This window comes from Mustela putorius, unplaced genomic scaffold (genome assembly GCF_011764305.1).
Source record: "Mustela putorius furo isolate JIRA1106 unplaced genomic scaffold, ASM1176430v1.1 tig00003962_pilon_pilon_pilon, whole genome shotgun sequence".
NCBI classification, from domain to species: domain Eukaryota; kingdom Metazoa; phylum Chordata; class Mammalia; order Carnivora; family Mustelidae; genus Mustela; species Mustela putorius.
In genome coordinates, this window is record NW_025422106.1 from 4,417,660 (window position 1) to 4,444,214 (window position 26,555).

General features: G+C 55.9%; 3 protein-coding genes across 4 annotated transcripts in view; 2 read left to right on the top strand and 1 right to left on the bottom strand.

Annotated features, from left to right (window-relative positions):
- ACSF2 (acyl-CoA synthetase family member 2) overlaps positions 1-13,339 on the top strand; it is a 35,851-nt gene extending 22,512 nt beyond the window's left edge. Inside the window, exons 2-16 of one of the 2 annotated variants that reach the window (XM_004764831.3) lie at positions 412-607; positions 985-1,113; positions 1,363-1,416; positions 1,649-1,767; positions 1,884-2,049; positions 2,610-2,705; positions 2,853-3,010; positions 3,305-3,396; positions 3,669-3,745; positions 10,304-10,411; positions 11,611-11,762; positions 12,331-12,472; positions 12,570-12,680; positions 12,847-12,915; positions 13,185-13,339. In XM_004764831.3, coding sequence (XP_004764888.2) covers positions 412-607; positions 985-1,113; positions 1,363-1,416; positions 1,649-1,767; positions 1,884-2,049; positions 2,610-2,705; positions 2,853-3,010; positions 3,305-3,396; positions 3,669-3,745; positions 10,304-10,411; positions 11,611-11,762; positions 12,331-12,472; positions 12,570-12,680; positions 12,847-12,915; positions 13,185-13,235 — 1,720 coding nt within the window. In that variant the 3' untranslated portion in view covers positions 13,236-13,339. Of the gene's footprint in view, positions 1-411; positions 608-984; positions 1,114-1,362; positions 1,417-1,648; positions 1,768-1,883; positions 2,050-2,609; positions 2,706-2,852; positions 3,011-3,304; positions 3,397-3,668; positions 3,746-10,303; positions 10,412-11,610; positions 11,763-12,272; positions 12,473-12,569; positions 12,681-12,846; positions 12,916-13,184 lie in introns of those variants that run through there. The other variant, XR_006603700.1, reaches the window with a different exon arrangement.
- CHAD (chondroadherin) lies at positions 4,163-8,204 on the bottom strand. The gene is given in 5 exon segments (XM_004764830.3): positions 4,163-4,593; positions 4,913-5,058; positions 5,328-5,491; positions 7,341-7,847; positions 7,849-8,204. Coding segments are annotated over 4 exon segments (1,080 nt in total). The 5' UTR covers positions 8,116-8,204; the 3' UTR covers positions 4,163-4,593; positions 4,913-4,916.
- A 1,260-nt stretch (positions 13,340-14,599) lies between the features above and the next one.
- Positions 14,600-26,279, top strand: RSAD1 (radical S-adenosyl methionine domain containing 1). The gene is given in 11 exon segments (XM_045070169.1): positions 14,600-15,715; positions 16,100-16,159; positions 16,161-16,234; positions 16,352-16,556; positions 19,114-19,479; positions 19,656-19,719; positions 20,181-20,328; positions 20,478-20,532; positions 20,858-20,961; positions 21,140-21,289; positions 25,833-26,279. Coding segments are annotated over 10 exon segments (1,338 nt in total). The 5' UTR covers positions 14,600-15,571; the 3' UTR covers positions 21,258-21,289; positions 25,833-26,279.
- Positions 26,280-26,555: the final 276 nt, after the last annotated feature.

Consider the following 26,555-nt stretch of genomic DNA (forward strand, 5'->3'; position numbering starts at 1 on the left):
CTTTCTGGCACAGCAGCTGGAATGGTCACCGCTGTCCCACAGGCCCCACGCCACACCCTCTCTGATGGGAACAGGGTCTGAGGCCTGTTGTGCTCCTCGCTGCCCAGCAGCCAAGGCCTCAGCAGGAGACCGGCCCCTGTCCCCCAGAGGGGCTGGTGAGCACAGGGAGGCCTAAGCCTACCATGTGATACTTTTACTTCTGGGGCCTTTTCTGCTTTTGTTTTTTTAAAATAATTAATAGTTTAGTTGTTTTTGTTTTTGAGTACAGTTTGAGAGTTATAGAATAACCAAGCCTTTCTCTTGGGCCCCGGGTCCTGGCGGGGGGGGGGGGGGCAGTTTCTCTAACAGCCCCTCTCATGTCCCTGCCTGGCATCATGGAGCCCATCTCCCCACAACCCTGTCTCCCCACAGCTCCAGAGAGGCCGATACCACCATCCCCCTGCCCATTGGAGGCCTCAGCTATGTCCAGGGCTTCACAAACAATAGTCTTCTCCACAAGACTGTGGGGCAGTGCCTGGAAGCCACAGTACAGAGGGTCCCTGACAAAGAGGCCTTAGTCGTGTACCAGGAAAACATCAGGTTGACCTTCGCCCAGCTCAAGGAGGAGGTGGGTCCTGGTCTGAACCCCAAAGGTGGGCAGGTACTGGGTGGGGGGGGGGTGGAACTGCAGGGACAGCAGCAGGCTGTGGGGGTGGGAGGGTGTGACTGGGGCTGCCTAAGGACGGGGCAGGGGGTGGGGCATAGCAGGAGAACGGGGCATCACTGAGGCAGAAGAGGCCACCTGCCCCTGATGTCCCCTGTACCGCTCCCTCCTGGGATACTTGTGAACTCTGCTTCGCTCCAGACCCACGGAGGCCTGGGAATCTGCCCATCCCTCATTCTCAGTGGGATCTGACGGCAATCCCTGGGCCAAGGGCAGAGGTGGGAGTCACAGGCCCCTTCCCGCTCGCCCGCCTCTCACCTCTTATGCTCTGTTTACACCAGGTGGACAAAGCCGCTTCTGGGCTCCTGAGTCTTGGTCTCTGCAAGGGCGACAGGCTGGGCATGTGGGGACCCAACTCCTATGCATGGGTACTCATGCAGCTGGCCACCGCCCAGGCGGGCATCATTCTGGTGAGCAGGGCGTTGACCAACACAGCTGAGTGTGTAGGGATGCATAATTCAGGGGGACTCCCCGGCTCCTCGGCCCCCAAACCACCAGAAGGTAGGACTTTCTTCTGAAGCCTACCAAGGAGGCCCTGGAAGTGTAGGGCACTGCCTCTGACTTCATGATGTTTCTGTGCCTCCTAAGAATGGAGGGCCAGGGAGAGGGGCAGGGTTGAGTCAAGATACTGACTGACATCCCCTCACTGTCTCCACCAGGTGTCGGTGAATCCAGCCTATCAGGCTATGGAACTAGAGTATGCCCTCAAGAAGGTAGGACCCTCAAGAGTCTATCTTTCCTTAGAGGGTGGGAGGAGACGGTGGTTGGTTAGACGCGAGGCTGGTGTATGCGTTGAAGGGGGCATGTGTGTGTGTCAGGGTGGAGGTGGATGGGTGAGGCGGTGTGTGTGTGTGAGAGAGAGAGAGTAATGGCTAGAACTACTCAGAGCCCCTGCCTGGAGCTCCCCGCTGACTGTGCTGGGGGGGCACGGCCCCATCCCCACAGGTAGGCTGCAAAGCCCTCGCTTTCCCTAAGCAATTCAAGAATCAGCAATACTATCAAATCTTGAAGCAGATCTGTCCAGAGTTGGAGAAGGCCGAGCCAGGGGCCTTGAACAGTCAGAGGTGAGGGTGTCCCACATTGGGAAGGGCACATGGTGTGGCCCCCCGGCCCCTGCACCCCTGGGGATGAGGTTCGTGTCTGTCCAGGTTCTGACTCTCGCCACCCTCCCTACTCGCAGGCTCCCAGACCTGACCACGGTCATCTCGGTGGATGACCCTCTGCCGGGGACCCTGCTCCTGAAGGAGGTGGTGGCGGCCGGAGGCGAAGAGCAGCATCGGGCCCGGCTCCAGTACAGCCAGCAGTTCCTGTCTTGCCATGACCCCATCAACATCCAGTTCACTTCGGTAGGGCAGAAGGCCTCCAGGCCCCGCACCCCGGCTGGCGTGCTCCCCGCTATTCACCCCGGCGACACTTGCCCAAGATAGAAGAGATGGCCGTGGAGGTCCAGAGGGCAGATGTTCTCCTGGGGCCAGCCCTAGTGGTCCTCTCTGCCCTGGAAAAGTGTTGGCCACTAGTGTCCTTGTCACATGCTCCCCTCCCCTCATCTTCTCATTGTCAGCACAGGGCCAGACCCACTGGGCCACCACAGGCCAGAGCTGATAGATCCTGCCCCCCCCATTTAGCTGATGAGGAAACTGAGGCCTGGGGTGGGAATCTGCTGGTGGGCCACAGAGTCCTCTGAGCTGCTCTGTGAGTGGCTTACTCTCCCCATCTCTGCGTCCCAACACCCGGCACTGAGCGGGCGCGTGCTGAGCCTTTGTGAATGCATGGTCAATGAATGAACCGATCTGGGGCAATAGTCCCCGTCTCCTGACACCCCGTTCCAGGGCTCTCCCACCCGGGGCCGAGAGTGGGGAAGGAGATAGGGAGCGGGAGGCCAGGCATCACCTGCTTGTCTTAACAGGGGACGACAGGCAGACCCAAGGGGGCCACCCTCTCCCACTACAACATTGTCAACAACTCCAACCTGATAGGGGAACGGATTAAGTTGCACCTCAAGGTGAGGGGCCTAGCCCAGGCCTGCGAGGGGATGTGGAGGCGCTTGTGGGGTGGAATGTACTTGTGGGGCTCCCCCTGCTGGCTAGATGAACTGGTTCCTGGGCCTTTGGGCTCCAGGATAGAACCGGCTTCCTGCCTCCATCTCCAGACACCTGAGGAGACACGGATGGTCTTGCCCAGCCCCTTGTACCACTGTCTGGGGTCTGTGGGGGGCACAATGGTGAGCCTGATGTATGGCACCACCCTCATCCTATCCTCTCCGACCTTTGATGGCAAGAAGGCGCTGGAGGCCATCAGCAAAGAGAGGTGGGCATCAGTGGGCAGCCCTCCTTTCTCAGGGGCTGATGAGACCCTCCTATTCCTGACTCCTGGGCCCTGATCCCTTCTGGAGATGTCTCCTCCCTTCGGCCCAGAGAAATGGAGACCAGGGGTAGCAGGGGTCTCCCAGGGGAGGACCAGTTCCTGCCTCTGAGAGCTTTTCCTTGTTTCCCACTTATGCAGCCTTGGCCCTCACTGCAGGTTCAGGGTGGGATGGGTGAGAAGAGGGAGTTCCCTTCTCCTTCCCAGCCTGATTTTGAGACCCCCCCCCACCTTACACAGAGGCTCCTTCCTGTATGGCACCCCCACAATGTTCGTGGACATTCTGAACCAGCCAGACTTCTCCAGTTATGACATCTCGTCCATACGTGGAGGTGGGGTGGCCAGGCCAGGATTGGTCTGGTGAGCTAGATATATGCCCAGGCTTTTATTTAGGGGCAACAAGATCACTGTAGAAAAGTGGGTGGGTGGGAGGCAAATACTTAGCATCCCTGGACCACCAGCCCAAGGCCAGCTGCCAGCTGTAGGAGTAAGTCCAGGGTCAAGGATGAGCGGGGAATGTTCTTCTCTAGAAGGAGCCATAGGGGAAGGGGGTCCACTGGGCCTGGAGAAGCGGGGAGCTGTGTCAGTCCTCTCTCTGATTCAGGTGTGATTGCTGGGGCCTCTGCACCCCCAGAGCTGATCCGAGCCATGATTGACAAGCTGAACATGAAGGAACTGGTGGTGAGTGGAAGGTGGCTGGGCTGTGGCTATGGGCAGGGCGCCGGCTGGGCTGGGGTGAGAACAGACTGGTGGGTTTGAGGATGGGTTCAGGCCAGATCTCCAAGGAAGACCCTCTCAGCTGGTCCTCATTCCAGAAAGCAGATGTGAGAAAGTCTGACCTCCAGTAGCTGGTGAATCATAGAAATAGGTGACAGGGGGCCACCTGGGTGGCTCTATCGGTTAAGAGTCTGCTTCCGCTCAGGTCATGATCCCAGAGTCCTGGGATGAAGTCCTCTATTGGGCTCCCTGCTCAGCGGGGAGCCTGCTTCTCCCTCTGCCCCTCCCCCCAGCTTATGCACACTCGCTCGCTCGCTCTCTCTCGCAAAAATAAATAAATAAAATCTTTTTAAAAAAAAATAGATGACAGGGGAGTACATATTACATATACATAAATTTATATTTATGAAAATCTGGGAAAGAAGTGCAGCATGAGAGGGTATGCGGCAAAGCACCAGTGTCCTGCTAGAGTGTCCTGGCAAGTGGGGGGGCCGGGTGGCTGGCGGAGTTGGGGTATGGGCTTATGGACTCTTTCAGGAACGAGGAGTGGGGCAAGGATCTGATGTTTGTTTCCAAATGGAAAGGGGAGCAGAGGGAAGGAAGATTCTGGAAGGCCGGCCATCCTGATGGCCACCCTGTTTTGGTTCTGAAGGACTTGGGGTCTTGGCAACAGCTTCTCTGAGAGGAGCCGTGACGTGGGGTCAGGCGTGCTGGAGCTCTCACTGTCGGGTCGACCTAGGTTCGTGCTGGAGCGCCCGAGTCCCCCTGCCAGGACGTGTCTAGATGTGGACAGCTCTGTGTGCCAGCAGAGGCTGTGGGGAGAAGGTGGGGGTCAGAGGTGGGAAGGTCAGTAGTTTCTCCAGCTGAAGGCAGAGGCCGGTCACCAGGACCGGCTGGGTCAGGACCTGTAGTGAGGCAGAGTTTGGTGTCAGAAGTCCAACAACCCAGACGAGGCTTGCAGAGGATGGTGGGAGTCCCGGGCAGTGTCATTTTCCCCCTTAGAGGGGAGCCCAGCCCTCCCCTCCTCTCTCTACACAAATGGAGGGTCTGCATGCCCCTCTCTGGGGACACCCTCCTCCCTTGCTGGAATCTCCGAGAAGGGAACGGGGAACCTGCCCACCTGTCCCCCACCTGTTTAATGGCGGCCGGCTTTCTTGGACCTCTTAGTGGGGGACTTGCAGCCACGCAAAGCGTCCGTGTCACGGATATGCTGGCCTTTGAACTTGGCGGGCGAGGCACAAGTGGCATCAGGGCGAGAAGTCTTGGCTTCCAGCCACCTAGAGAGACAGAGAGTCGCTGGACTTGGGGGAGAGATATGGGAGTGCGGGGGGAGGGGATGGCAAGCTGGGGGCCAGGACGGACTTATCTATAGGGTGGCCTGGAACCGTCATCTTCAACGTGACAAACTCCTAGGCTCCCACACCTACTAGGTAGCAGATCTAGGACATATTGTCCAGATGTTTCCGTGTGGGGCCAGGGTATCTCCTCTCTGTCCCCTGAGGGTGGGTTCTGGGGTGGGGGCTGTGAGGAGGGGGGTTGTTCTCACCTCCGAAGACCTCGGAGCTGGCAGGTACACTTCCAGGGGTTGTTGGTAAGGGTGAGGGTCTCTAGGCTGTCGAAGGGGAAGTTGGAGGGCAGCTGGTTCAAGCGGTTGTTCTCCAGGTGGACGTGTTTCAGGGTGGTCACACCCAGGAAGGCACCGTCGGAGAACTGGGGAGTGAGGTGAACAGGAGTGAGCACCCCAGCCCCAGCCAGGGTCCAGCCTCTCCCAGCACTATGGTCCCAGAGGACAGGGTCCTTCCCTGGACAGAAACAGTGGCTCGGCGAGGAGTTTCAGCATGTCTAGGTTCTCTCCGATGATCTAATCCGTACAACCCCCTATTGACATAGGTGCTGGTGTTTCCAAAATGCAGATGGGGTACCGGGAAGGGAGGGGGAACGTCAAGTCTCTTGCCCAGGGACACACTAGCGAGTAAACAGCAGCCACAGGACCACACCCAGCTCCTCTTCCCCTGGCACCATGCTCCCTGCACAAACACTGGGACCGGGGAGGCAGCCAGAGTTTGGCTCCAGCGGCCCAAGTTGGCAACTGGTGAAGCTGGTCAGTGTTTGGTGGGATGGGCAATGAGCCCAGGCTCCCCGCAGCCCCAGGGTCCTGGGACTTTCCCCAACACTGTCCTCACTGCTCCTTCCCCCACTGCTTGCCAGAGGCTTTTTGTGGAGTCTCCTCGGTGGGGCCTTTGGCCCGGCTGGATGGCTCCAGAGGAAACATTCTATTGGGGCCCACATCTTGGCCCAGGCATCACAGTCCTGCCTGGCCTGCCCTGCCCCAGATCGGTCCCTGCTGTCCTGCTCTGCTCCCCACTAAAAGCCCACTCTGGCACTGGTGGGCCACGGGGAACCCTGACTTTATCTCTGGAGGCGCCGGGGCTGAAGATGGGTGGGCTCCATCCACCCAGACAAAGGTTGGCAGCCATCCAGGTATAGTTCTACCCTCGTCCCTGTGCCTGTGGCTCAGGGAGGGGTGTGCAGTTCCCTGGAACAAGACTGCTCCAGTGACGGTCTTCTACAAACCTTACCCTGGTCCCCACCCGAGCTTCCTGGCCGAAGCCCCTGTACCAGAGTGATTTTCCAGCCCCTAGGAGGGATTCTGCCCCAACCCCAGGCAGCCCCACTTGGGTATCACCGGCAGAAAGGACTGAAGAAGGCTGTAGCCAGGAGATGGGTCTGGTGATCGGAGTGGCCAAAGAGTTGTCAGTGGTCTGGGGGACACTGAGGCACAACCAGTCCTCTCCACAGGGAGACACCTGGAGTCTTAGGCCAAAGGCTGACAGTGCTCTGTAGCTCTCGCCTTTGTCCCTTCACAGAGCCCCTGAGTGCCATTCCTGCACCCTGGGGAAGCCCTGTTTCCTGGGCCCCCCTCAGTAGAAATGGACCTGGGAACGCAGTGGGGTGTGGATGTGTGTGAGCAGGAGGAGAGGGAGGACATTCGCCAGAGCCTCTGGGGGACACGGAGGAGGTCTTCTTCCTGGGGCTGTTTGCTTTCCCCTCACGCCCTGGCCCCCAGCCCCACCTCAGCACGCACAGACACCCCCCACCCCCAACCAAGAACAGGGTCTCTTTGTGGGCCTGATCTGCCCAGCTCTTCTGGTAAGCTTCTCAATAAACAAACCTTCCTTTATGGGGCGGTAGGATTACTAGAGACAAGAAAAACACAGCAGAGGAGGGACGGAAGGCCCAACAGGAAGAGGGGGCTCCTACCCACAGCAGGGGGGTTCGGGAGCACTGGACATGCCTCCCGGGGGCCACCGCTGGAGCCAGGTCTATCCATAAGTAGGAACCCTCAGAAGGCAGGGGCTGAGACTGGGGACAGGGAAAGCTGGACAGGATTTAGGGTGGGGATGAGGCACAGAGGCGGCTGAGCGGTTCGCCTCGGAGACAGCCAGAGAGACAGAAGCAATGTTAGGGAAGAAGGGATGGTGCCCAGCCGTGGCCCCAGATCCGTGGGGCCCCTTGGCGGAAGAGGAGCGGGGACGGAGCTCGGCGGCCAGCGGCTCACCTTCTCCAGGTTGGTGTCGTCCAGCCACAGGGTCTCCAGGTACCTGCCGAAAGACTGGAAGGCACTGTCAGGAATGCTTTTCAGGGGGTTGTGGGACAGCTTCAGCTCCTCCACTACCCGTAGCTTGCTGAGAGCCGCCGAGGGGTAGCTGGACAGCTGGTTGCCGTCCAGGTGGAATTTGGCGAGGTTCTCCACATCGTCCAGAGCACCGGGCTGCAGCGAGCTGAGGGCGTTTCCGGACAGGTAGAGCCAGCGCAGGTCCTTGGCGCCCTGGAAGGCGCCGGCGCGCAGCTCCCGAATCTTGTTGTTACTGAGCTGCAGGATGAAAAGGTTGACCAGCGGGGAGAGCAGCCCTCGGGGCAGCTCGGTCACCTTGTTGTGGTCCAGGTAGAGATAGGTGAGCTCCGTTAGGTCGTCGAAGGCGCCCGCACGCAGCACGCGGATGTCGTTGTGGGACAGGTACAGGTAGATGAGCTGCTTGAGGCCCCGGAAGGCACCGGCTGCCACCTTCGCGGATCTGGCAGTGCTGCAGGTGCAGCGACACGAGGTTCGGCATGGCCCGGAACGAGTTGGCCGCCAGCACTGGGAAGTTGTTGCGCTGCAGGTTGAGCAGCTTGGTCTTCTCCGACACCTTGGGGATCTTCTGCAGCCCCACCTTGTCGCAGATGACGTGCTGCAAGTCGCTGTGGCAGTGGCAGTTCTGGGGGCAGGCAGCCAGGGCCGGCACCAGGCCGGCCAGGAGGCTGAGGCTGAGCAAGAGCATCGGTCGGGCCATGGCCAGGGACACCTGGGGCCGGGGCCTGGGGGGCAGCGGCGGCGGGGCGCGGGCAGCGGCGAGTCCTCGGCACTCTGGGCTCCGGCCCTCTTTATATGGTGGCCCTGACCGCAGCCTGCAGCCAGAGCCAGCTCCTACGTGGAGCATCCAGGCCACCGGGCTTAACTCCCTCCCGTCCGGAGATGCGCCCCCGCCCTCTACGGGGAGGGGCGGGGCCCTGCCCCCAGCTGGCGACCGTGCGGGGGTGGGGGGGCCCGGTCCATGACCCCCGAGCCTTGTCCCCGAGTCCCAGCACCCTTTCTCCCTGCGCTCAGATCCTGCCTCCCTCCCAACCCCCCCACCTCCTTTCCCCATCCTTTGGGGACTGAGGGTGCGGGTGCGTCCAGAGTCCCGAGTTTACACTGGAGAGAGGAGGCATTCCCGAACTGACTTGTTTGCTCCAGTTCGCGCCCCCATGGCACCCCCCCCCCCCAATGCACATTCGGCGAGGCGCCCTGGCCCCGGGGAGGGAGGAAGCGGGGCCGGACAGCCGGACGCGAGTCTCGCCGCGGTCGGCAGGCCGGCGGCGCTTTAATGGCACTTTTGTGCGGCGCCCGCCTAGCGTGAGAGCCGCGCTGGCGGCGGGCTCCCCCTTCCGGCTGGACAGCGGGCCAACCCGAGGGAAATGGGGGCTCCTTCCCCGCCGCAGGGGCTGCTCTCTGGCCCCTCTCCCCCAGCACAGGGCTTGAGTTTCGGTCCCCTGCACTCTATCCCGGTTTTCCGCGGTTGAAGGCTAACCCGAAATGTGGAAACAGGGGCGGAGAATGGGGGGCGTCCCTCAGAACTCGCAGACACATCTGAAGACCGCAGGCACCGAGTGGGGAGAACTGAAGGAGTACAGTCGCACCATCTCCCCCTCCCCACCAGTCTCCCCGCCCTTCGTCTCCCTAAAATACCTCCCTCGCCTCATCCCCACCGCCAGTGGTCAGGACCTGCCCCTGAGGGGTCTCTCAGGGTGGCGGCCAGAGTGGCGCCAAGGTGTACTTGGCAGAGGCCACACCTGGGCAGTGGCCCCAGGACTATGGGGGGGGGGCGGGTCAGATCCTGGCTACCAGGGACCAGCCCTGGATGGCTCTGGGCAGCCCTGCCCCGGCTGACCAGGTCTCTGTGTGTCCACTTGCCAGCCACCGTGTCCGGATTCCTGTGGAAAGTGGAGGGGAGGCAGGCAGGGTCTGAGCTCTGGGCTGCAGGGTAGGGGTTGTTGTCTGTGTTTGAGAGGGGGGAGGGGCAGGTTCAGCCCTCCCCCCCAACCCCCAACCCTCCCTCCCCCACAGTGTGCCAGGTAAAACAGAGGAAACTGGGGGAGGCTGGAAGGTGGAGGATGGTCAAAGGTCTGTTGTCTTTGCTGATCAGGAGCCTAGAATACAGGATAGCTAGCTCCTCTCCCAAGCTCCTTTTACCCATTGCCTTTCCGGGTGGGGGGGTGGGGGGGTCACAGTTGGCTCAGAACATTCTCTGGTGGTATTTAGGCTCCTCCAAGGCTGGCTTCTGGTTTTCTGCTGATCAGGACGTTCCAACCACTAGAAGTGTTGGGTGGGGAGGGTGCCACTGGCTTTTAAACACTCGATTTGGCTACATTTTCATTTTGATGGAAGTAAACTTACAGGAAACTCTCCGAAGCTGGAGGATCACCCACCCAAGCCCAGGCATTGTCCCCCAGTTTCGGGTGGGGGGTGGGCTGTATCTTCGCAGATCCCAGCTGGGCCCAGGCAGGCTGACTTTCTCATCAAGTTTATGAGACCTTCAGTTTGGAAGGCAGGGGTGGGGGATGTTGTGATGTGCGATCAGGAAGGGGGTGCGAAGACAGCCTGGGCCTGAGGGAGAGAAGGCCGGGGCATCCGTAACCCAGGGAGCCATGGGCTCAGGCACATGGCTGCTCCAGGAAGCGGAGAGACAGTGCTGGCTAGAAAAGAATGGTTTCCCTGCTCTCTATTTTAATTCAGACCTGGGGCCCCAGCTCATCGAGCTCATGTGCTCAGCACTCTTGTACTTCTGTCTCTGGATCCCTGACCTCTGCCCAGATGCCCTGTTTCCCACCACTTGGCTGCCTTCTGCTTTCTCCCTGGTTCCTTCCCATTCCCCTAGGGTAGCTCGCCCTCCCCTCTGCAGTCTCGGGGCTCCCTCCAAACACCCTTTTCCGATCCTGTAGGTGGCTTATGGAACCACGGAGAATAGTCCTGTGACTTTCCTGAACTTCCCCGAGGACACTGTGGAGCAGAAGGCAGAAAGCGTGGGCAGAGTTATGCCTCACACAGAGGTGAGCCCCACACCCAGCCCTTCAGACCCCACAGCCCATCCCTCAGCTCAGGTGCATCCCCTGGGGACGTTTATTGCCTTTACTTAGAGACAGCCCCTCCCCCAGCTGCAGGGTCCTCCTTGGGCCTGGCCTGGGGTTCTTTCTGTGGGCTGAGGCCTGAGAGGGAAGAGCTGGGGCATTGGCTGAACTCCGCAGCCTCCCTTCCTGTCTGAGGTGTGTTTTTGCCAAGCCCCACTGTCTGTCTCAGGGCCGCCAGGACAGCCTCAAAGAGGAGCCAGAGCACAGCGATTTTTCCTACACAGCTCTTTCTCTCCCACATGCCTCCCCGTCCCCCGCCCCGCCCCGCCTTCCGCAGAGCTCCTCCGTTTGCTTGGCATAAACACTCCAATTCCCAAGCAGCCTGACCCTCCGAGGGCCCCTTGCACCTTGAAGGCTGATCCAGGCACCTCTGGATCAGGCACCTCTCCCTCTGAAATGCCCAAGCCATGGCTCCTTGCCTGCCCCAACGTGGGTGCTTGAGGCCAGCCTGTGCCTGGTTTCCCCTGGCCCCGCTGGGGTCACGGCCCACACAGCCCTTCTCCAGAGGCTCGCCACCGTCCTGGTGCAGACCTCTCCTGCCCGCTCCATGGAGTGAGTGCGCAGCGACATGAGCCCCTTTCCAGGGGCCTGACCGCCTCACTGCCACTCACTGGGATGCCCACCTGCAAGACAGACAGGGGCAGGCCGAGTTCTCCCCATTTCTCAGATGCAGACCCCGAGGCACACAGACTAGGCTTTTCTTGCACGTTGGCTGTGGCTCCTTTCTCTACTAGGGTTGTCAGACTCTGCTTCTCTGTCTCCTCCCGTTCACATGGCCCGGCCACACCACCTCTTTGGCTTCTTTATTTGCTGCTTAAAGGGAAATAAGAGGAGACTCCCTTCTCTTCTGCACAGTTTGTAATTCTTCAGCTGACCTGGCCCTCCACAGGCCCCCTCTGCTTGCCCAGCACCTCCTCGCCTGGGCCCTTCTTCCAGCCCTATCCAGGTGTCTGGCTGGTGGTGGATCCACTCCCATCTTTGTCTCCCTTCCCTGGATTGGGATGGGCAGATCCGGGGGGGGGGTGGGGTGGGGGGTGGAAAGGCAAAGCCGTCCCGAGGGCTCCCCACACTCCCCAAGGTGAAGCGGCAGGAGGCCCCAGCCTGAGGCTACTCGGTCCCAGGCCCAGATCGTGAACGTGAAGACGGGGAAGCTGGTGGAGCTGAACACACCCGGAGAGCTATGGATCCGAGGGTACTGCGTCATGCTGGGCTACTGGGGCGAGCCCCAGAAGACCGAGGAGATAATCGGACAGGACAAGTGGTACCGGACAGGGTGAGGAGGAAGCTTGGAACTGCAGAGAGGCTGGGGCTGGGTGGGCAGGGAGGGGACGCAGTCCGAGGCTGAGCTGGAAACATGAAACTAAAACAGAACCGTGTCCGCAAAATCTAAGCCAAGACTCACTGATCTGTCCATGGAGCAAGTTCTCATGCGCCTCCCAGGGCTAGCGCTGCTCAGGATGCTGGCCATCCAAGGGGAGGCAAGATGATGAGGGTCTGCTCTTACTCTCCACATGTCTAAACACCACGAGGACAGTAAAACAGGGTCAGAGGAAAGAAAGCGGCAGTGGTGGAGATGGGCGCTTCTCTGAGACTGGCAGGGAGGGGGATCAGAGAAAGCCTCCGTGAGGTGGACATGTTTGAACTGAGACCCGAATGATTAAAAAAAAAAAAAAAGCCCACCATGAGAAGCATATATACGGAATGTCATGTTCATGCTATATCCCCCAGACTCTATAGCAGTGCAAGATACACAGTAGGTGCTCAATAAATGTTTGACGAGTAGGGAAGCAACCCAGTTGGAGGAAGCAGAGGTGAGAGGCCATTCCTGGGCTTCCTCGCAGAGACATCGCCGTGATGGACAAGCAGGGCTTCTGTAAGATCGTGGGCCGCTCCAAGGATATGATCATCCGGGGCGGTGAGAACATCTACCCCGCAGAGCTCGAGGACTTCTTTCACACACACCCGCAGGTGCAGGAAGTACAGGTGAGACACCCAGCCCAGGTGAGCCCAGGTGAGCCCTCAGGGGCAGGAACTAGGGATGGGCGTGGCCATTTCTAATCTCTGTCTCTGGTGGGGAAAGGTGGTGGGAGTGAAGGACTACCGGATGGGGGAGGAAATCTGTGCCTGCATTCGCCTGAAGAAGGGGGAGAAGACCACAGAGGAGGAGATCAAGGCTTTCTGCAAAGGGAAGGTGGGAGCCTCAACCCGCCCCAAGCTGATGCTGCTTCGTTCTTCAACCCTCTCTCCCTGCCAGCCAGCCAGCCCTCGGTCCCACTGTCCCAGTTGTCCCCTGCACCCCATCTCCCTAAACCCATGACCTCACCCAGCCTCACGCTTTATCTCCCTCTGGTCTGCAGATCTCCCACTTCAAGATTCCCCGCTATGTCGTGTTTGTCACAAACTTCCCCCTCACCGTCTCAGGAAAGGTATGTAAAGGGACCAGAGAGGGGCAGGGGGGCCTAGGGTCCTAGGTTCCCAGAAGGCCTAGATGGTCCCACCAATGCCTCCCTCAGCGGTGGGCAAAAGAGTCTGCCCAGAGGTTGGCAATAGAGTGACCAAGTAGCTCACCCTTGTTTGTCCCAGACTTTCCTGGCTTTACCCTAAAAGCTCCTCATTCTCAGGCAATCCAAGCCAGCTGGTCACTGTTGCTGGCGGAGGCCCCAGCCTGGCTCTCACTCTGTGCTTTTTCCTCTAGATCCAGAAATTCAAACTTCGAGAGCAGATGGAACAACATCTAAACCTGTGAATAAGGGATTGGGGTGGGGGGGTGCGTCCTCCCAGGCCCTCCCTGCCCTTCCCCCACATTCCTGCCTGTCTTTGTGATTTGACATAAAGAGTTTCTGTGTTTTCTTTGGTTGTTGGTCTCTTGCTGGTGTGCTGTCTTGGCAGCTGCTATGGGCTGGAGAAGGGAGGAGGCACTTTCAGACCTCACATTCCTTGTCAGGATGGTGCTAAGTACTCTGGCGTGCATTATTGACTTAATTTAATACTCATTCGATCCCTTTGAGATACCGACCTGATTTTTTTTTTTAAGGTATACTCATTATTTTTCACATTGTCCAATTGGTCCAGCCAGAAGTATTCCTTTTAAAACAATAAAAGCTGGGGTGCCTGGGTGGCTTAGTCAGTTAAGCATCTGCCTTTGGCTTAGGTCATGATCTGGGGTTCTGGGATCGAGTCCCGTGTTGGGCTTCCTGCTCAGCGGCGAGTCTGCTTCTCTGGTTCGCTCAACTTGTGCGCTCGCTCTCTCTCTCTCACTCCCTCTCTTTCAAATAAAAAAATAAAATCTTAAAAAAATAATAAATGCTTTATTTTTTTTTCTTTTTTAAAAACATTTTATTTATTTATTTGGCAGAGATCACAAGTAACAGAGAGGCAGGCGGGGGCGGGGGAAGCAGGCCCCCCACTGAGCAGAGAGCCCGATGCGGGGCTCCATCCCAGGACCCTGGGATCATGACCCTAGCTGAAGGTAGAGGCTTTAACCCACTGAGCCACCCAGGTGCCCCAATAAATGCTTTATTAAGATAATATTGCATATACTATATGATTCACTCATTTGAAGTATCTTACTCAATGTAAGTTTTTAGTGTATTCATAGATATGTGGAATCATCCCCTAAATCAATTGTTTTTCACTGAAGTACAGTTGACACACAATGTTACATTAAAGCCCACTTTAAACATCTTCATCACCTTAAAAAGAAACTCCATAACCCTTAGTTACCATCCCACATCCTGTTATTCCCCTACTCAAAAACAACCCCAAAAACAACCCATCTTTTTTAAATAGGTGAGCCTGGAGGGAGCTTGACCCAAGAAACAAAACAGCTGGGTTCCTAAAAGAGCATCGGTTTCCAGCTCACAGAGGCCACAACTTTCCTGCTGCTTTCTGTACTCACCTCCCAGTGTGTCTGCCCCCTCCAGCAGCATCCTTCTCTTTACTTTTTTTTTTTTTTTAAAGATTTTATTTATTTATTTGACAAGAGCAAAGGAGGGAACACAAGCAGGGGGAGTGGGAGAGGAAGAAGCAGGCTTCCCACTGGATAGGGAGCCAGATGCAGGACCGGATCCAGGGATCATGACCTGAGCTGAAGGCAGGCGCTTAATGACTGAACCACCCAGGCACCCCTCCTATTTACTTTTCAGAAAATCAGTGGAAGTTCAGGATCCTCCCAGTGCCTGGCACTGTGCTAGGTGTTTTCATATGCATCTTCTCTTGAAATTTTCCCAACAACCCTACCAAGTAGGCACTAGCCACTAGCCCCATATCACAAATAGTGAAACTAGAAACTCCAGAGAGGTTCAGATTCTTACCCAAGGCTGCACAGCTGGAATTAGAACCCATGATCTTTCCACTTTATCAAATTTCTTCAGGTGCTTGCTTCTGCAGCCTTTCACCTGCACCGCCTCTTTCCCACATACACCACCTTCTACTCTCCCAGCCGGTGTCCAGGTTGGGCTGATCCAGGAGATAAAAGCTTACTCTCCTGGCCAAGCCAGCCGCCCCTGGGAATTTCTGCACCTTCAGCATCCAACCCCTCTCCTTCCCCCACTGACTCCACGGCCCTCGCATCAGATCCGCAGCAGAACACAGAGCATACTGCCCTGGTATCCAGCAGATACCGAATTAGCATGTGTCGCCCTTTGTCTCTTACTGGTTTGGCTCCCTCCTGTCTTAAGCACCTGTACTGCGACCCGGTTTTGTGCATCTGGATGTTCCCAGTGCCCAGCCCTAAGCCAGGCACATAAAATGTGAAGGAACTGATTGAACGGACTCAGAATTCCTGGGTGGGTTGAGGAACTCGCCCTCCGACAGGGTGAAAAAAGGACCGTGGCTGAGCCCCGTCCCCGCCCTGGAAAAAGACGAACACGCGGCTGCGGAGAGCGTGTCCGTGACCGGCAGGTGGCGCCGCAGCAGCGAGGACCCGGGCCCTACCGGGACGTCTCGGGACGCGAGGCCCGCGGTCACCCAGCCGCTCTTCCTTCCGCCGGGGCGGCCCGGCGGGCCCGGCTCGGCGCACTCCCGTGCGCCCCGGGCGCGTGTCGGCCGGACGTCCCGGCGCACCGGCCTCTCCCGGCCACAATGGGCGCCATGGCGCTCCCCGGGGCCGGGGCCCGCGGCTGCACAGCCGCGGCCAAAATGGCCCAGAGGCGCCGCTACGCGGAGTACGCGAGAGGATCCCCGAGTCGTGGGCCCCCGGTCTCGCGCGCTGCGCTTTACGTGCACGTGAGTGGGGCGGGGGCGGCGGGCCAGAGCCCACGTGGCGGCTGGCGGTGCAGGGAAGCCACCTCCTTCTGTCCCGGCCTCCAGACGAGGTCTGGGACAGGACGCGGTGCCCTGGCAAGAAAATGCCCTGGATCAGAGACCTGAAGCCTTTGGTGCTCACCAGTTCCGTGACCTTGACCAAGTGATTTCCCCTCTGAGCCTCAGTTTTCTCCTAATGAAGTGGGCATAATATTCCCTGTCCCACCTGCCTTGGGGAGTTAGGTGGCTTAGATGGTGCAGCCGCTGTTGATAACTTTGGGATGGGGATGTGTGCGACGGAACCCTACAAGGAGCCAGGGCCCCTGGGGTCACCCCTAGCCCCGCTCATCCACTCCTGCCCCCCAGTGGCCGTACTGTGAGAAGCGCTGCAGTTACTGCAATTTCAACAAATACATCCCCCGGCGGCGTGGAGGAGGCAGCCATGCGGAGCTGTCTGGTGACCGAGGCTCGGACGCTGCTGCGACTCAGCGGGGTGCGGAGGTCGGTACTGGGGTTGTAGGCAGGGTCTTGAAAGTTGTTTGAAGGGAGTAGCTAGGACCGGTGCTGGCGTCCCGGAGGACTCCCCCAGGTCTCATCTTCTCCCTCCTCTTTCCCCAGGGTGGAATCTGTGTTCTTTGGTGGGGGAACCCCCAGTCTGGCCAGTCCCAGCACCGTGGCCGCTGTCCTGGAGGCGGTGGACCAGGCAGCTCACCTGCCTGCAGACTCCGAAGTCACACTGGAGGCCAACCCCACTTCCGCCCCAGGCTCCAGGCTGGCTGCTTTTGGGGCAGCAGGGGTCAACAGGTTGTCCATCGGGCTTCAGGTAATCCATCTCAACCCAGTGAATCCCAGGACACCCACACCTGCAGTGCTGTCTCTCCTCTGGTCACATTCATTAACTGGGCAAACATTAATTGAGCTCCTCTAGGTGCTAGGGCCCAGGAGGCACGGGAAAGTGTATGGTGACACTTACCACTGCTTAATTGCTGCTGTGCTAGACCACAGGCTCTATGAGGCTGGGATCATGCATGCATTTTTTTTTTTTTTTTTAAATCACAGTATTCCAAGTACCCACCATAGTGCCTGGCACATAGCAGACACTCAAAATTTTTTGTTGCATGATTGGAGACATAGGAGAAGACAGGCTGGTCATCAGATCATTGCAGCATGGAAACGGCTGCCAATAAAGGGAGTCTGGACAAAAGACTTTCAGAGTACAGCCCTGAAGGGCTTCTCAGTCTGGTGAAATCCTGGACACCGTCCTAGAGGAGGTGATCTTTGAATGAGGAGGAGGACTTCCATGAGAGGGTGTGGGAGGAAAAGACACAGGATATGGAAGAGTCTTGCATGTTCTGGGGAGCTAGGAGTCATTCTGTAACTGGAGAGGCTGGAGGCAAGGCAGCAGGGTAGGGCCCAAAAGCCTTGAGGATCATATTAGGGAATTTGGGGTTTTGGCCTACTGATGATAAGGGACTTGTTGAAGGTTTTTAAGTAGGGGAGAAACATTCTTTTCAGGTTGACTCCTGGTATTTCCATATCCAGTACTGTCTACTCTTCTGATACATCTACCACTTATTATAGAGTTTGGGGTCAGGGCTTTGTCCTGATGGGATATGCTGAAAAGGACACATCATTTCTAAGCTATTCTGGTCCCCACATGCTTTTCTTAAATCTAATTGTGGGGAACCATCAGGGAAATCTAAATGAAAAAACTTTTTTGGGAGCATCTTACTGGCTCAGTCAGTGGAGTATGTGACTCTTGGTCTCAGGGTCGTGAGTTCAGGCCCCACAGTAGAGATTACTTAAGTAAATAAACTTTTTTCTTAAAAAGACTTTTTTTGTGGTAAGAACAGATAACTTGAGATCAATCTACCCTCTAAACAAATTTTTTGGTGTACTGTATGGTATTAATAACTTTAAGCACAGCGTTGTACAGTAAGTCTCTAGAACTTACTAAGAGACGTTTTAAAAACTGGCCTGTGTTCTTCAAAAATGTCATGTCATGAAAGACAAAGGGTGAGTATCTAGACGCAAAGAGATAAAAGGAACAATGAGAGCTAACTGCAGTGTGTGACCTAGTTGGATCCTGGATTCAGGTGGCAAAGGGAAGTTACTACAGTGGGCATTATTGGGACAGCTTTGAATATGACTCTGTCGTGTCAGTGTTACGTTTCCTGAACTCTATAATCAGACTGTGGTTATGTAAGAGAGTGTCCTTGTTCTTAGGAAATGCGCACTTGAGTATTTAGGGGTACAGGGGTACGGTGTTTAAGTTAATTACATGAAAGCCGCCACATTGCAAGTGCTCACTAGCATGTGGTCAGTGGCTCGCATATTCTACTACAATGTTCTATATCTGCAGTGACCTGTACAGTAGCCACTGACCACATGTCAGCAAGCACTTGGAATATGGTTATTAAAATTTAGCTAACTTAAAATTAAATAGCCACATGTGGTTAGTGTCTGCTGTATTGTATAGTGCAGACAGAGGACATCTCTGTCATCCTGGAAAATTCTTTGGTCAGTGCTAGCCGATCACTTACTGCCAAATGATTCAACATTGTAATCACATCCATGTATATTTAGAGACAAAGCAATGTGGTGAAATGTTACTCGTGAATCTAAATGAAGGTGTTTATGGTACTGGTCTTTCAGTTTTTCTGGAGGTTTAAAGTATTTTTCAAAAAGGAAAAACTTAAAAACACTCTTGGCTTTGGAGTCAGACAGTCCTAAATTCGAGGTCTTTGTGTGACCTTGGACAAGTTACTTGGCATTTCTTTTATTTTTTTTAAGACTTTATTTATTTATTTGAGAGAGAAGGAGAGAGCGAGCGCACAGGAGAGCATGAGTGGAGGAGGGGGTGGATCCCAGGACCTTGGGATCAGGACCTGAGCCCAAGGCAGACGCTTAACTGACTGAGCCACCCAAGCACCCCTAACACGTCTAAAGCTTTTTTTTTTTTAATCTATAAAGTAGAGCTAATGTTGGAGGATTATCAGGATACATTACATGTTGTTTAAAAATGCTTTGCGGGGGCACCTGGGTGGCTCAGTAGGTTAAGCCTCTGCCTTCGGCTCAGGTCATGATCTCAGGGTCCTGGGATGGAGCCCTGCATCGGGCTCTCTGCTCAGCAGGGAGCCTGCTTCCCCCCTCTCTCTGCCTGCCTTTCTGCCTACTCTGTGATCTCTGTCAATTAAATAAATAAAATCTTTAAAAAAAAAAAAAAAACGCTTTGCGCACAGTGAACTGTAACCCTTGGTCATGGCTTGACCATGGCCTTCCGGCTGCGTCCTGTGTATCTGTCCTCAGTAAGGTCTGTCACATGTTTCTGTCTGTCTCTGAGCTGGCCTCTGTGCTTATACCTGACCCTCTTTCCTCAGTCCCTGGATGACACCGAGCTCCAGCTGCTGGGGCGGACGCACTCGGCCCGCGATGCTCTGCAGACACTGGCAGAGGCGCGGCGCCTCTTCCCCGGCCGCGTGTCTGTGGACCTGATGCTGGGGTTGCCCGCCCAGCAGGTGGGGCCGTGGCTTGGGCAGCTGCGGACGCTGCTGGGCTGCTGTGACGACCACATCTCCCTCTACCAGCTGAGCCTGGAGCGGGGCACCGCACTCTTCACCCACGTGCAGCGGGGCACCCTTCCTGCCCCTGACCCTGAGCTCGCTGCTGCAATGTACCAGGAGGGACGGGCCATGCTCTGGGAGGCCGGCTTCCGCCAGTATGAGGTCTCCAACTTCGCCCGGAATGTAAGTGCTGGGGAACAGGCAGGCTAAGCTGGAGAACTGTGGCCCTCTGGGGAGGGTAGTTTCTGCTGGCTGCTCTCCAGGCCTGAGATAGGACCTTCTATCCTTTTGGCCCTTACCTTAGCAGAAAGGGGTCCACCTTCTTCACTCTGAACAGACTATTCCCTCCCTCCCCACAGGGGGCGCTCAGTACTCACAATTGGACTTACTGGCAGTGTGGTCAGTACCTTGGCGTTGGGCCCGGTGAGTCCCCCGTGAACCTGAACCGTGAACCGGAGAAGGGATGACTCAGGAGCAGAACGTCACAGCTGTGTGGTCTTGGGCCACTTATTAACCTCTCCGAGCCTCTCTTTCGTTCTGCATAAAGTGCAGCAACAAATAACACAAATTTTGTAGAGCCAGTGAATACATATTTTGAGATGCTGGACGTAGCGCCTGGCACTGTGGTTCTCAGTTGTTAGCACATTTATCAGAATTACCGGGAGGGCCTGTTAAAACGCGGATCATTGGGCACCACGGCCAGAGTTTCTGATTGGACGGGCTTGGTTGGAGTAATCTACATGTCTAGCATATTAGATGATACCTGTCCAGGGACCACATCTTGAGAACCACTGATTCAGCTCTGGGCTGGCAAGCACCCAGCATTTTGTGGCAAGCACCCAGCATTTTGTGGCTACTGAAATGGAGTTGCTTGATGTTGCCAGGGGCCCATGGGCGATTTGCGCCCCAGGGGGCCGGGAGCCACACCCGGGAGGCTCGGATCCAGACCCTGGAGCCAGACAACTGGATGAAAGAGGTGATGCGGTTTGGACATGGCACCCGAAGGCGCGTCCCCCTGGGCCGGCTGGAGCTGTGAGCATCTGAGGGGGCCTGCACCCCCAGAGCCGTCCTGCTTTGCCCTTCCCCCCTTCCTTCCCATCCCGCATGTCCTTATATGTGTGTTTAAGTATGGGGGAGGCTAATGTCTCCTCTGCAAGACACGCTGATGGTTGTTCTCCCAGGCTAGAGGAAGTTTTGGCCATGGGGCTACGTACGGACGTGGGGATCACTCACCAGGTAAGGCGGTGGTGGGGGGCTGTGGCACACCACTTCCTTCTCCTAGGTCTTGCAGAATCCCTCTCCCTTCTGTGCACGCCCCACAGGCACCGCAGATGCAAACCTAGTTCTCTGGGCCGGGCAGCTGGAGGTTGGCCTTGGCCCAGCCAGGACCTAATGGGCAGAAACCCTGGGCAGGGTGGGGCCATGGTGAGGACCCTGGACTAAGGCTGCAGCCCCTCCCCCCCACTCTGGATGGCATGAGTCATTGCAGAAATCCCTGTGCAGAGTAGCCTGGCCAGCTATCCGCATGGTCTCTGCACCCCTCCCCCTTCTGGTTTCCCAGCACTGGCAGCAGTTTGAGCCTGAGCTGAGCCTCTGGGACGTGTTTGGAGCAAGCCAGGAGGTGAAGGTGCTGCTGGTGCAGGGCCTGTTGCTGCTGGATCACAGGTGTGTCGTGGTGGGGGCAGGAACCAGGAGGGCCAGGGAGCCCTGACTATACAGATCCACGGGCCCAGAGAGAAAAGGACTGATGGGGGAGCAGTGGCTGGGGGCTTCATACTGCAGAAGGGTGAGGATTGAAATTGGTAAGACAAAGCGGTCACACCCAGGCCTCTTGGTTTTCCAGGGGTCTTCGGTGTTCCTGGGAGGGTCTGGCTGTGCTAGACTGTCTGCTGCTGACCCTCCTGCCTCGACTCCAAGAAGCCTGGGCGCAGAGGACTCCCTCCCCTGTGCAAGGAGGATGACCAGACATTCCTGTGTCACAGGATCACGCCAGGTGGGCTTTGGGGGCAGGACTGACACTCTTCACTGGCAGGTGCCGTCTCAGCGCCCAGACTTGGCAGCCCCAGGGGCATGGCTACAGCAAGGTGCATGGGAGGACATTTCTGGTTTGGGAACTGGTATCAGGTCCACCCATCACCACCATAGAAGGAGTAATGGATTCTGCAAGTGCCTCTTGCTAGTGGGCTCTAAAGCAAATCCTGGCTGGCAAGAGATTCTGAGAACTCGAGCTCTCAGGCTTCTCATCCCTACAACATAGGGCAGGGCATAGAGGTCCCCCTGGCGTGTGCTGGGGGCCCATGCCTACATCCAGGACAGTGGCCTGCCAGACTCTGAAAACAGTAGGAAAGATCAGAGCAGGCCTTACCCTTTCTCTTTGGGCAACCATGTTATGTGTGGGGTGCCAGAGCCTCAGGACCCTCCTGCGAACCCCCACTTCCCTCCCCTCTACACCCCTTCCCTCCAGAGAGTGAAGGTAGGAGAGATCTAAGCAGGGAAAGGGGAGGAGAGAAGAAAGAATCCAGGAACACCCAGAGCCTGGTAATTTTCCCCTGGCCTTTTACCTACAGAAACATTTGCCTGGTTTTATTTAAACAGCCTAACAAACTCAGTGAGCCTGCCTTGACCTTGGTCTTCTTTGTCCAGCCTTCTTCCCTGGAGGGTAGAATCCTGCTTTGGGGGGCCGAGCCTTGGTCCAGGGCTGAGATTCCTTCCCCCACTGTACATTCCATTTTGAAAGATTCCAAGGCTACAGAAAAGTTAAAAGCACAGTTCAATGTAAAGCGCATAGCCTTCTCTGCGGGGTGTCTGTACAGTCTGGAAAGAGCAAGCATTCGGAATGTCACCAAGGACATCTCCGACCTGTAAAAAGAGAAAAGAGCCATGTTTCCAGACGTTATGCTGAGCCTGTAGAGTTACTGACTGCTAAGTTCTGGCCACATTTACTTTACCTCTGAATAGCCAGCTCGCTCGCTCGCTCTTTTTCTTCGCTGCACCCTTTGAAAGAAAGGTGTAGACATCAAACATTCCAGCTTGTATCTCTTAAGAAAAAGAACATTCTCCTGCATGACCACAGCCCTGCTGTCAACCAGAGAAAGTGTCCATTCATGCAGTGACGTGTGGTCCTTTTTATTTTCCCCAAATGTCTCCAAAACACCATCAAGTTCCTTGGCCAGGGCAGAGGGTGGGGGGAGGGGTAGAGGGTGAGGGGTAAGGCCACACAGGCTCCAGGGACATTTTATGCTTTACTTATGGGCATCCGGTATGTTTGGTTTCTTTTGAAAAAACCTCCTTCCTTTTTGTTTATTTTTATGACAGTAGATTTTTCCGAGTCGAGGCCACCTGTCTTACAGAATGTCCCACATTCTGGGTGTTATGTGTTTGCTAATGATTGGGTTTAGGTAAAACAGTCTGGCAGGAGGTACACACAGATACTGTGTAGCTCAGGGTACGTAATACGGCAGGTCAGCCCACTCTCAATCATGCTGATTTTGATCATGTGACGAAGGGGGTGGATGGCCAACCTGCCCTGCCCGTCATCCAAGTACATTTTTCTTGGGAAATGAATAGATTATCAGTAGGGTGATACCTTGAGACCCAATGAACGCCCTGTTCCCTAACAGTCACTGCGGCAACGGTGTCAGCATTCCCTACTGATCCTTGCTGAAATCAGTGACTATGCTGGGAGGTGCAGAACATGCGTTCCTGACTCTAATACCTGTCCACATTTGTAACTGCCGTTCATCCATAAAAAAAGAGCTTTCCCCCTTTCTTTTTTTTTTTTTTTAAGGGCTGAAACTTTTTTTTTCTTTTTTTAAAGATTTATTTATTTGACAGAGAGAGAGATCACAAGTAGGCAGTGAGGCACCCCGAAAAGGAGGGGGAAGCGGGCTCCCTCCCTATACGGGACTCGATCCCAGGACCCTGAGATCATGACCTGAGGTGAAAGCAGAGGCTTCGGCAGGGGTAAAGGGGAGAGAGAGAGAGAGAGAAAGGAAGGGGGCATTTTCCCCGTGAAGAGGCTCTGTAACTTTCCTACCTTAGCATATCAAAGGGTTCTGTGATGTCAAACATTATTTAGTACGGGTGCTCATCGAAGCATGTTCAGCTCAGCCTCTGGCTGGGTGACTAAGGATGGGGTTCCCTGCATCCCCTCCGATGTGGGAGCACGTGCATTTCCTGGGCACCTAGCGGGTGTGAGTATCAGTCCTTCTCTGACCCTGCAGTAAGGTGGTTAGTGTTACTAGCTCTCCTTTGTTCATGAAATATTCAGCAAGCACTAATGGTGTGCTCGGCTAGGGGCGGGGCGTGCAGAGAGGAATAAGACCCACCCAGCCCTCGAGGAACTCACTGCTGGTGTTGATAGATGGGTCGAGAGATAAAGCCCAAGGTTATCAGTAAAGACAGGGGGGCAAGCTAAGCCTGCTGGGAGTTTGGTTTTGAAGGGCCGGGAGCTAGAAAGGGTGCCTCTGTGTGTGTGTGTGTGTGTGTGTGTGTGTGTGTGTGTTTACCTCCCCCTCTGGCCCTGGGGCAGCTGGAAGGGTGAGCTGTGCTCCTGGGAGGGAGGGTGGGACGGACACCTTTCTTCCCGAGCCTTCGCCTGCGCTTGATACCCAAGAAGTGAGCACGGGCTGGGGCACCAGCCCCATCAGATAACCTAGCACACTCGGGTTTCTCCCAGCTGCCAGGACTCGTGCTACCCGAGATGTCTGGGCCCTCCCTGCTGGGGCACCTCTCGAGGCAGGCGCAGAGGGCTTAGACGGGAGCCAGAGCCCAGAGGGGGCGGCATGGATCACCTTCTGTGACTGGGCCTCCTCCCACCCGCAGCACCCTGATCAGAATCTCTGGCAAGTGGAGCCCAAGGCTGCTAGCTTTTATTATTATTTTTGTTTGTTTATTTTTTAAGAGAGAGAGATTGCAAGTAAGCAGAGAGGCAGGAAGGTGGGGGATGGGGGCGGAAGGAGGCTCCCTGCTGAGCAGAGAGAGCCAGGTGTGCGAGGCTGGATCTGAGGACCCCTTGGATCATGACCTGAGCCGAAGGCAGAGGCTTAACCCAGTGAGCCCCCCAGGTACCCGGCCGCTAGCGTTTACATGTGGGCCAGTTTGGGAAGCGCTGACATTTCCCCCTTCCATCCTGAGGAGATGAGGTTAGGAGATTCGAGGGAAACATGGCTCCTTTCTGACATGATGCAGTGGAGTGGGGTTCCCCCGTCTTTGTCTTGGGCCGTCCAGGGTTCATTCATCAGGGGGTTCTCCTCCGCCCTAGGGAGGCTCTGGTTGTCATCTTCCCACCCGACAGGCTGAGAGCACAGGAACAAATGAAAGGGGACAAGAAGCCACTTTGGGGACGAAGCAATGAGAGGAGTTGGGGAAGTGGAGTATGTCTGAGCGTGTGGTTACACACCGAGGGACCAAACCTTCCACGGGCTCTAAGAGCGTGTTACCAGTTTAAGCCTTAAACTGAGTTGTCCCCATCCCCGACCGGGCAGTGCGCAGTGGGCAGGACAGCGATTTTATTTTATGGTATTTTATTCTATTTTAGTTATTTTTTTTTTTTTTTTAAAGATTTTATTTATTTATTTGACAGAGAGAAATCACGAGTAGATGGAGAGGCAGGCAGAGAGAGAGAGAGGGAAGCAGGCTCCCTGCTGAGCAGAGAGCCCGATGCGGGACTTGATCCCAGGACCCTGAGATCATGACCTGAGCCGAAGGCAGCGGCTTAACCCACTGAGCCACCCAGGCGCCCTAGTTATTTTTTTTTAAGTAGGCTCTACACCCAACATGGGGCTTGACCTCGAGACCACAAGATCGAGAGCCACATGTTCTACTAACTGAATCAGCCAGGCGCCCCAGAACAGCTATTTTACTTTATTATTTATTTATTTACTTAAGGGTTTTTGGTTTTTTTTTTTAATGTATTTGACCCAGAGAGAAAAAGAGAAGGAGAAAGCAAGCAGAAACGGGGAGCAGCAGGCAGAGGCAGAGGGAGAAGCAGGCTCCCCGCTGAGCTGGGAGCACGATGTGGGGCTGGATGCGGGGCTTGAACCCAGGACCCTGGGACCATGACCTGAGCCGAAGACGGTTGCTTAACTGACTGAGCCACCCGGGCACCCCCGTGGGGCAGCTATTTTAATTTTCATTTTACACATGGGGCCATTCAGAGAGATTCTTGACTCAAGTCGTATGAGGAGAAAGTAGCACACCTGGTGTAATGCTTCTGGACATCCAGAACTTTCTGCCACATCATCGTTTCATAACAGGTCGGTTAACCTATCTCTTAAATTAGGCAGATTTCTTTTTTTTTTTTTTAAAGATTTTATTTATTCATTTGAGAGAGAGACAGTGAGAGAGAGAGCATGAGCGAGGAGAAGGTCAGAGGAAGAAGCAGACTCCCCATGGAGCTGGGAGCCCGATGCGGGACTCGATCCCAGGACTCCGGGATCATGACCTGAGCCGAAGGCAGTTGTCCAACCAACTGAGCCACCCAGGCGTCCCAAATTAGGCAGATTTCTGACCGCTTTCTGGCCTCTGTCCCTCAGGCTTGAAGCTGCTGTGTCTGCCCGGCACCAGGTAGCTGGACTTGAGGTGTCTGTTTTCCCTCCCGAAGAGGCACCAACAGCGAGGCCGTCCCCTTCCTGGGACAGGACTACATGCTGCAAAGAAAAGGACTTGAAATAGTAGGATTGCTGTAAAGTCTGTGTTTTTGGCTCCTGGCCCCCAGGAATTCATATCTGGAAACAGAGTCCCCAAGGGGACAGTATTAGGAGGTGGGACCTTTGGGCGGTGACTAGGTCATGAGGGTGGAACCTTAGTTTTTCTAAAAGAGGCCCCAGAGGACCCCCCTCGGCTCGCTCCACCATCTGAGAAGATGCGGACGTCTGCAAATCAGGACGTGGACCCTCCACGGACCCGAAATCTGCCTGCACCTTGATCTTGGACTTCCCCCGCCTCCTGAACTGAGAAGTAAATAGTTATTCTTGAACACACCCAGGTTGTGTTACTTTTGTTACAGCAGCCCAAAGGTGCTAAGACAAGGTGGGGAATAACTTGGGTGGTAGATTGCGTTCATTGTTCAAAATGTCTACTAGCCCTCCTTGAGTGCTGCTCTCTGAGGACCCACAGGAGAGGATCCGCCTGCCCTGTTGGACCCGGTTAGGGGGACCATGACAGTGGCCTTGAACTGCTGTAGGAGCCCGGGGAGGGGTTGGGGTGTGGGTGGCGCTGTCTCCCCCATCTGCCACAGAGGCCTGCCACATTCGGGT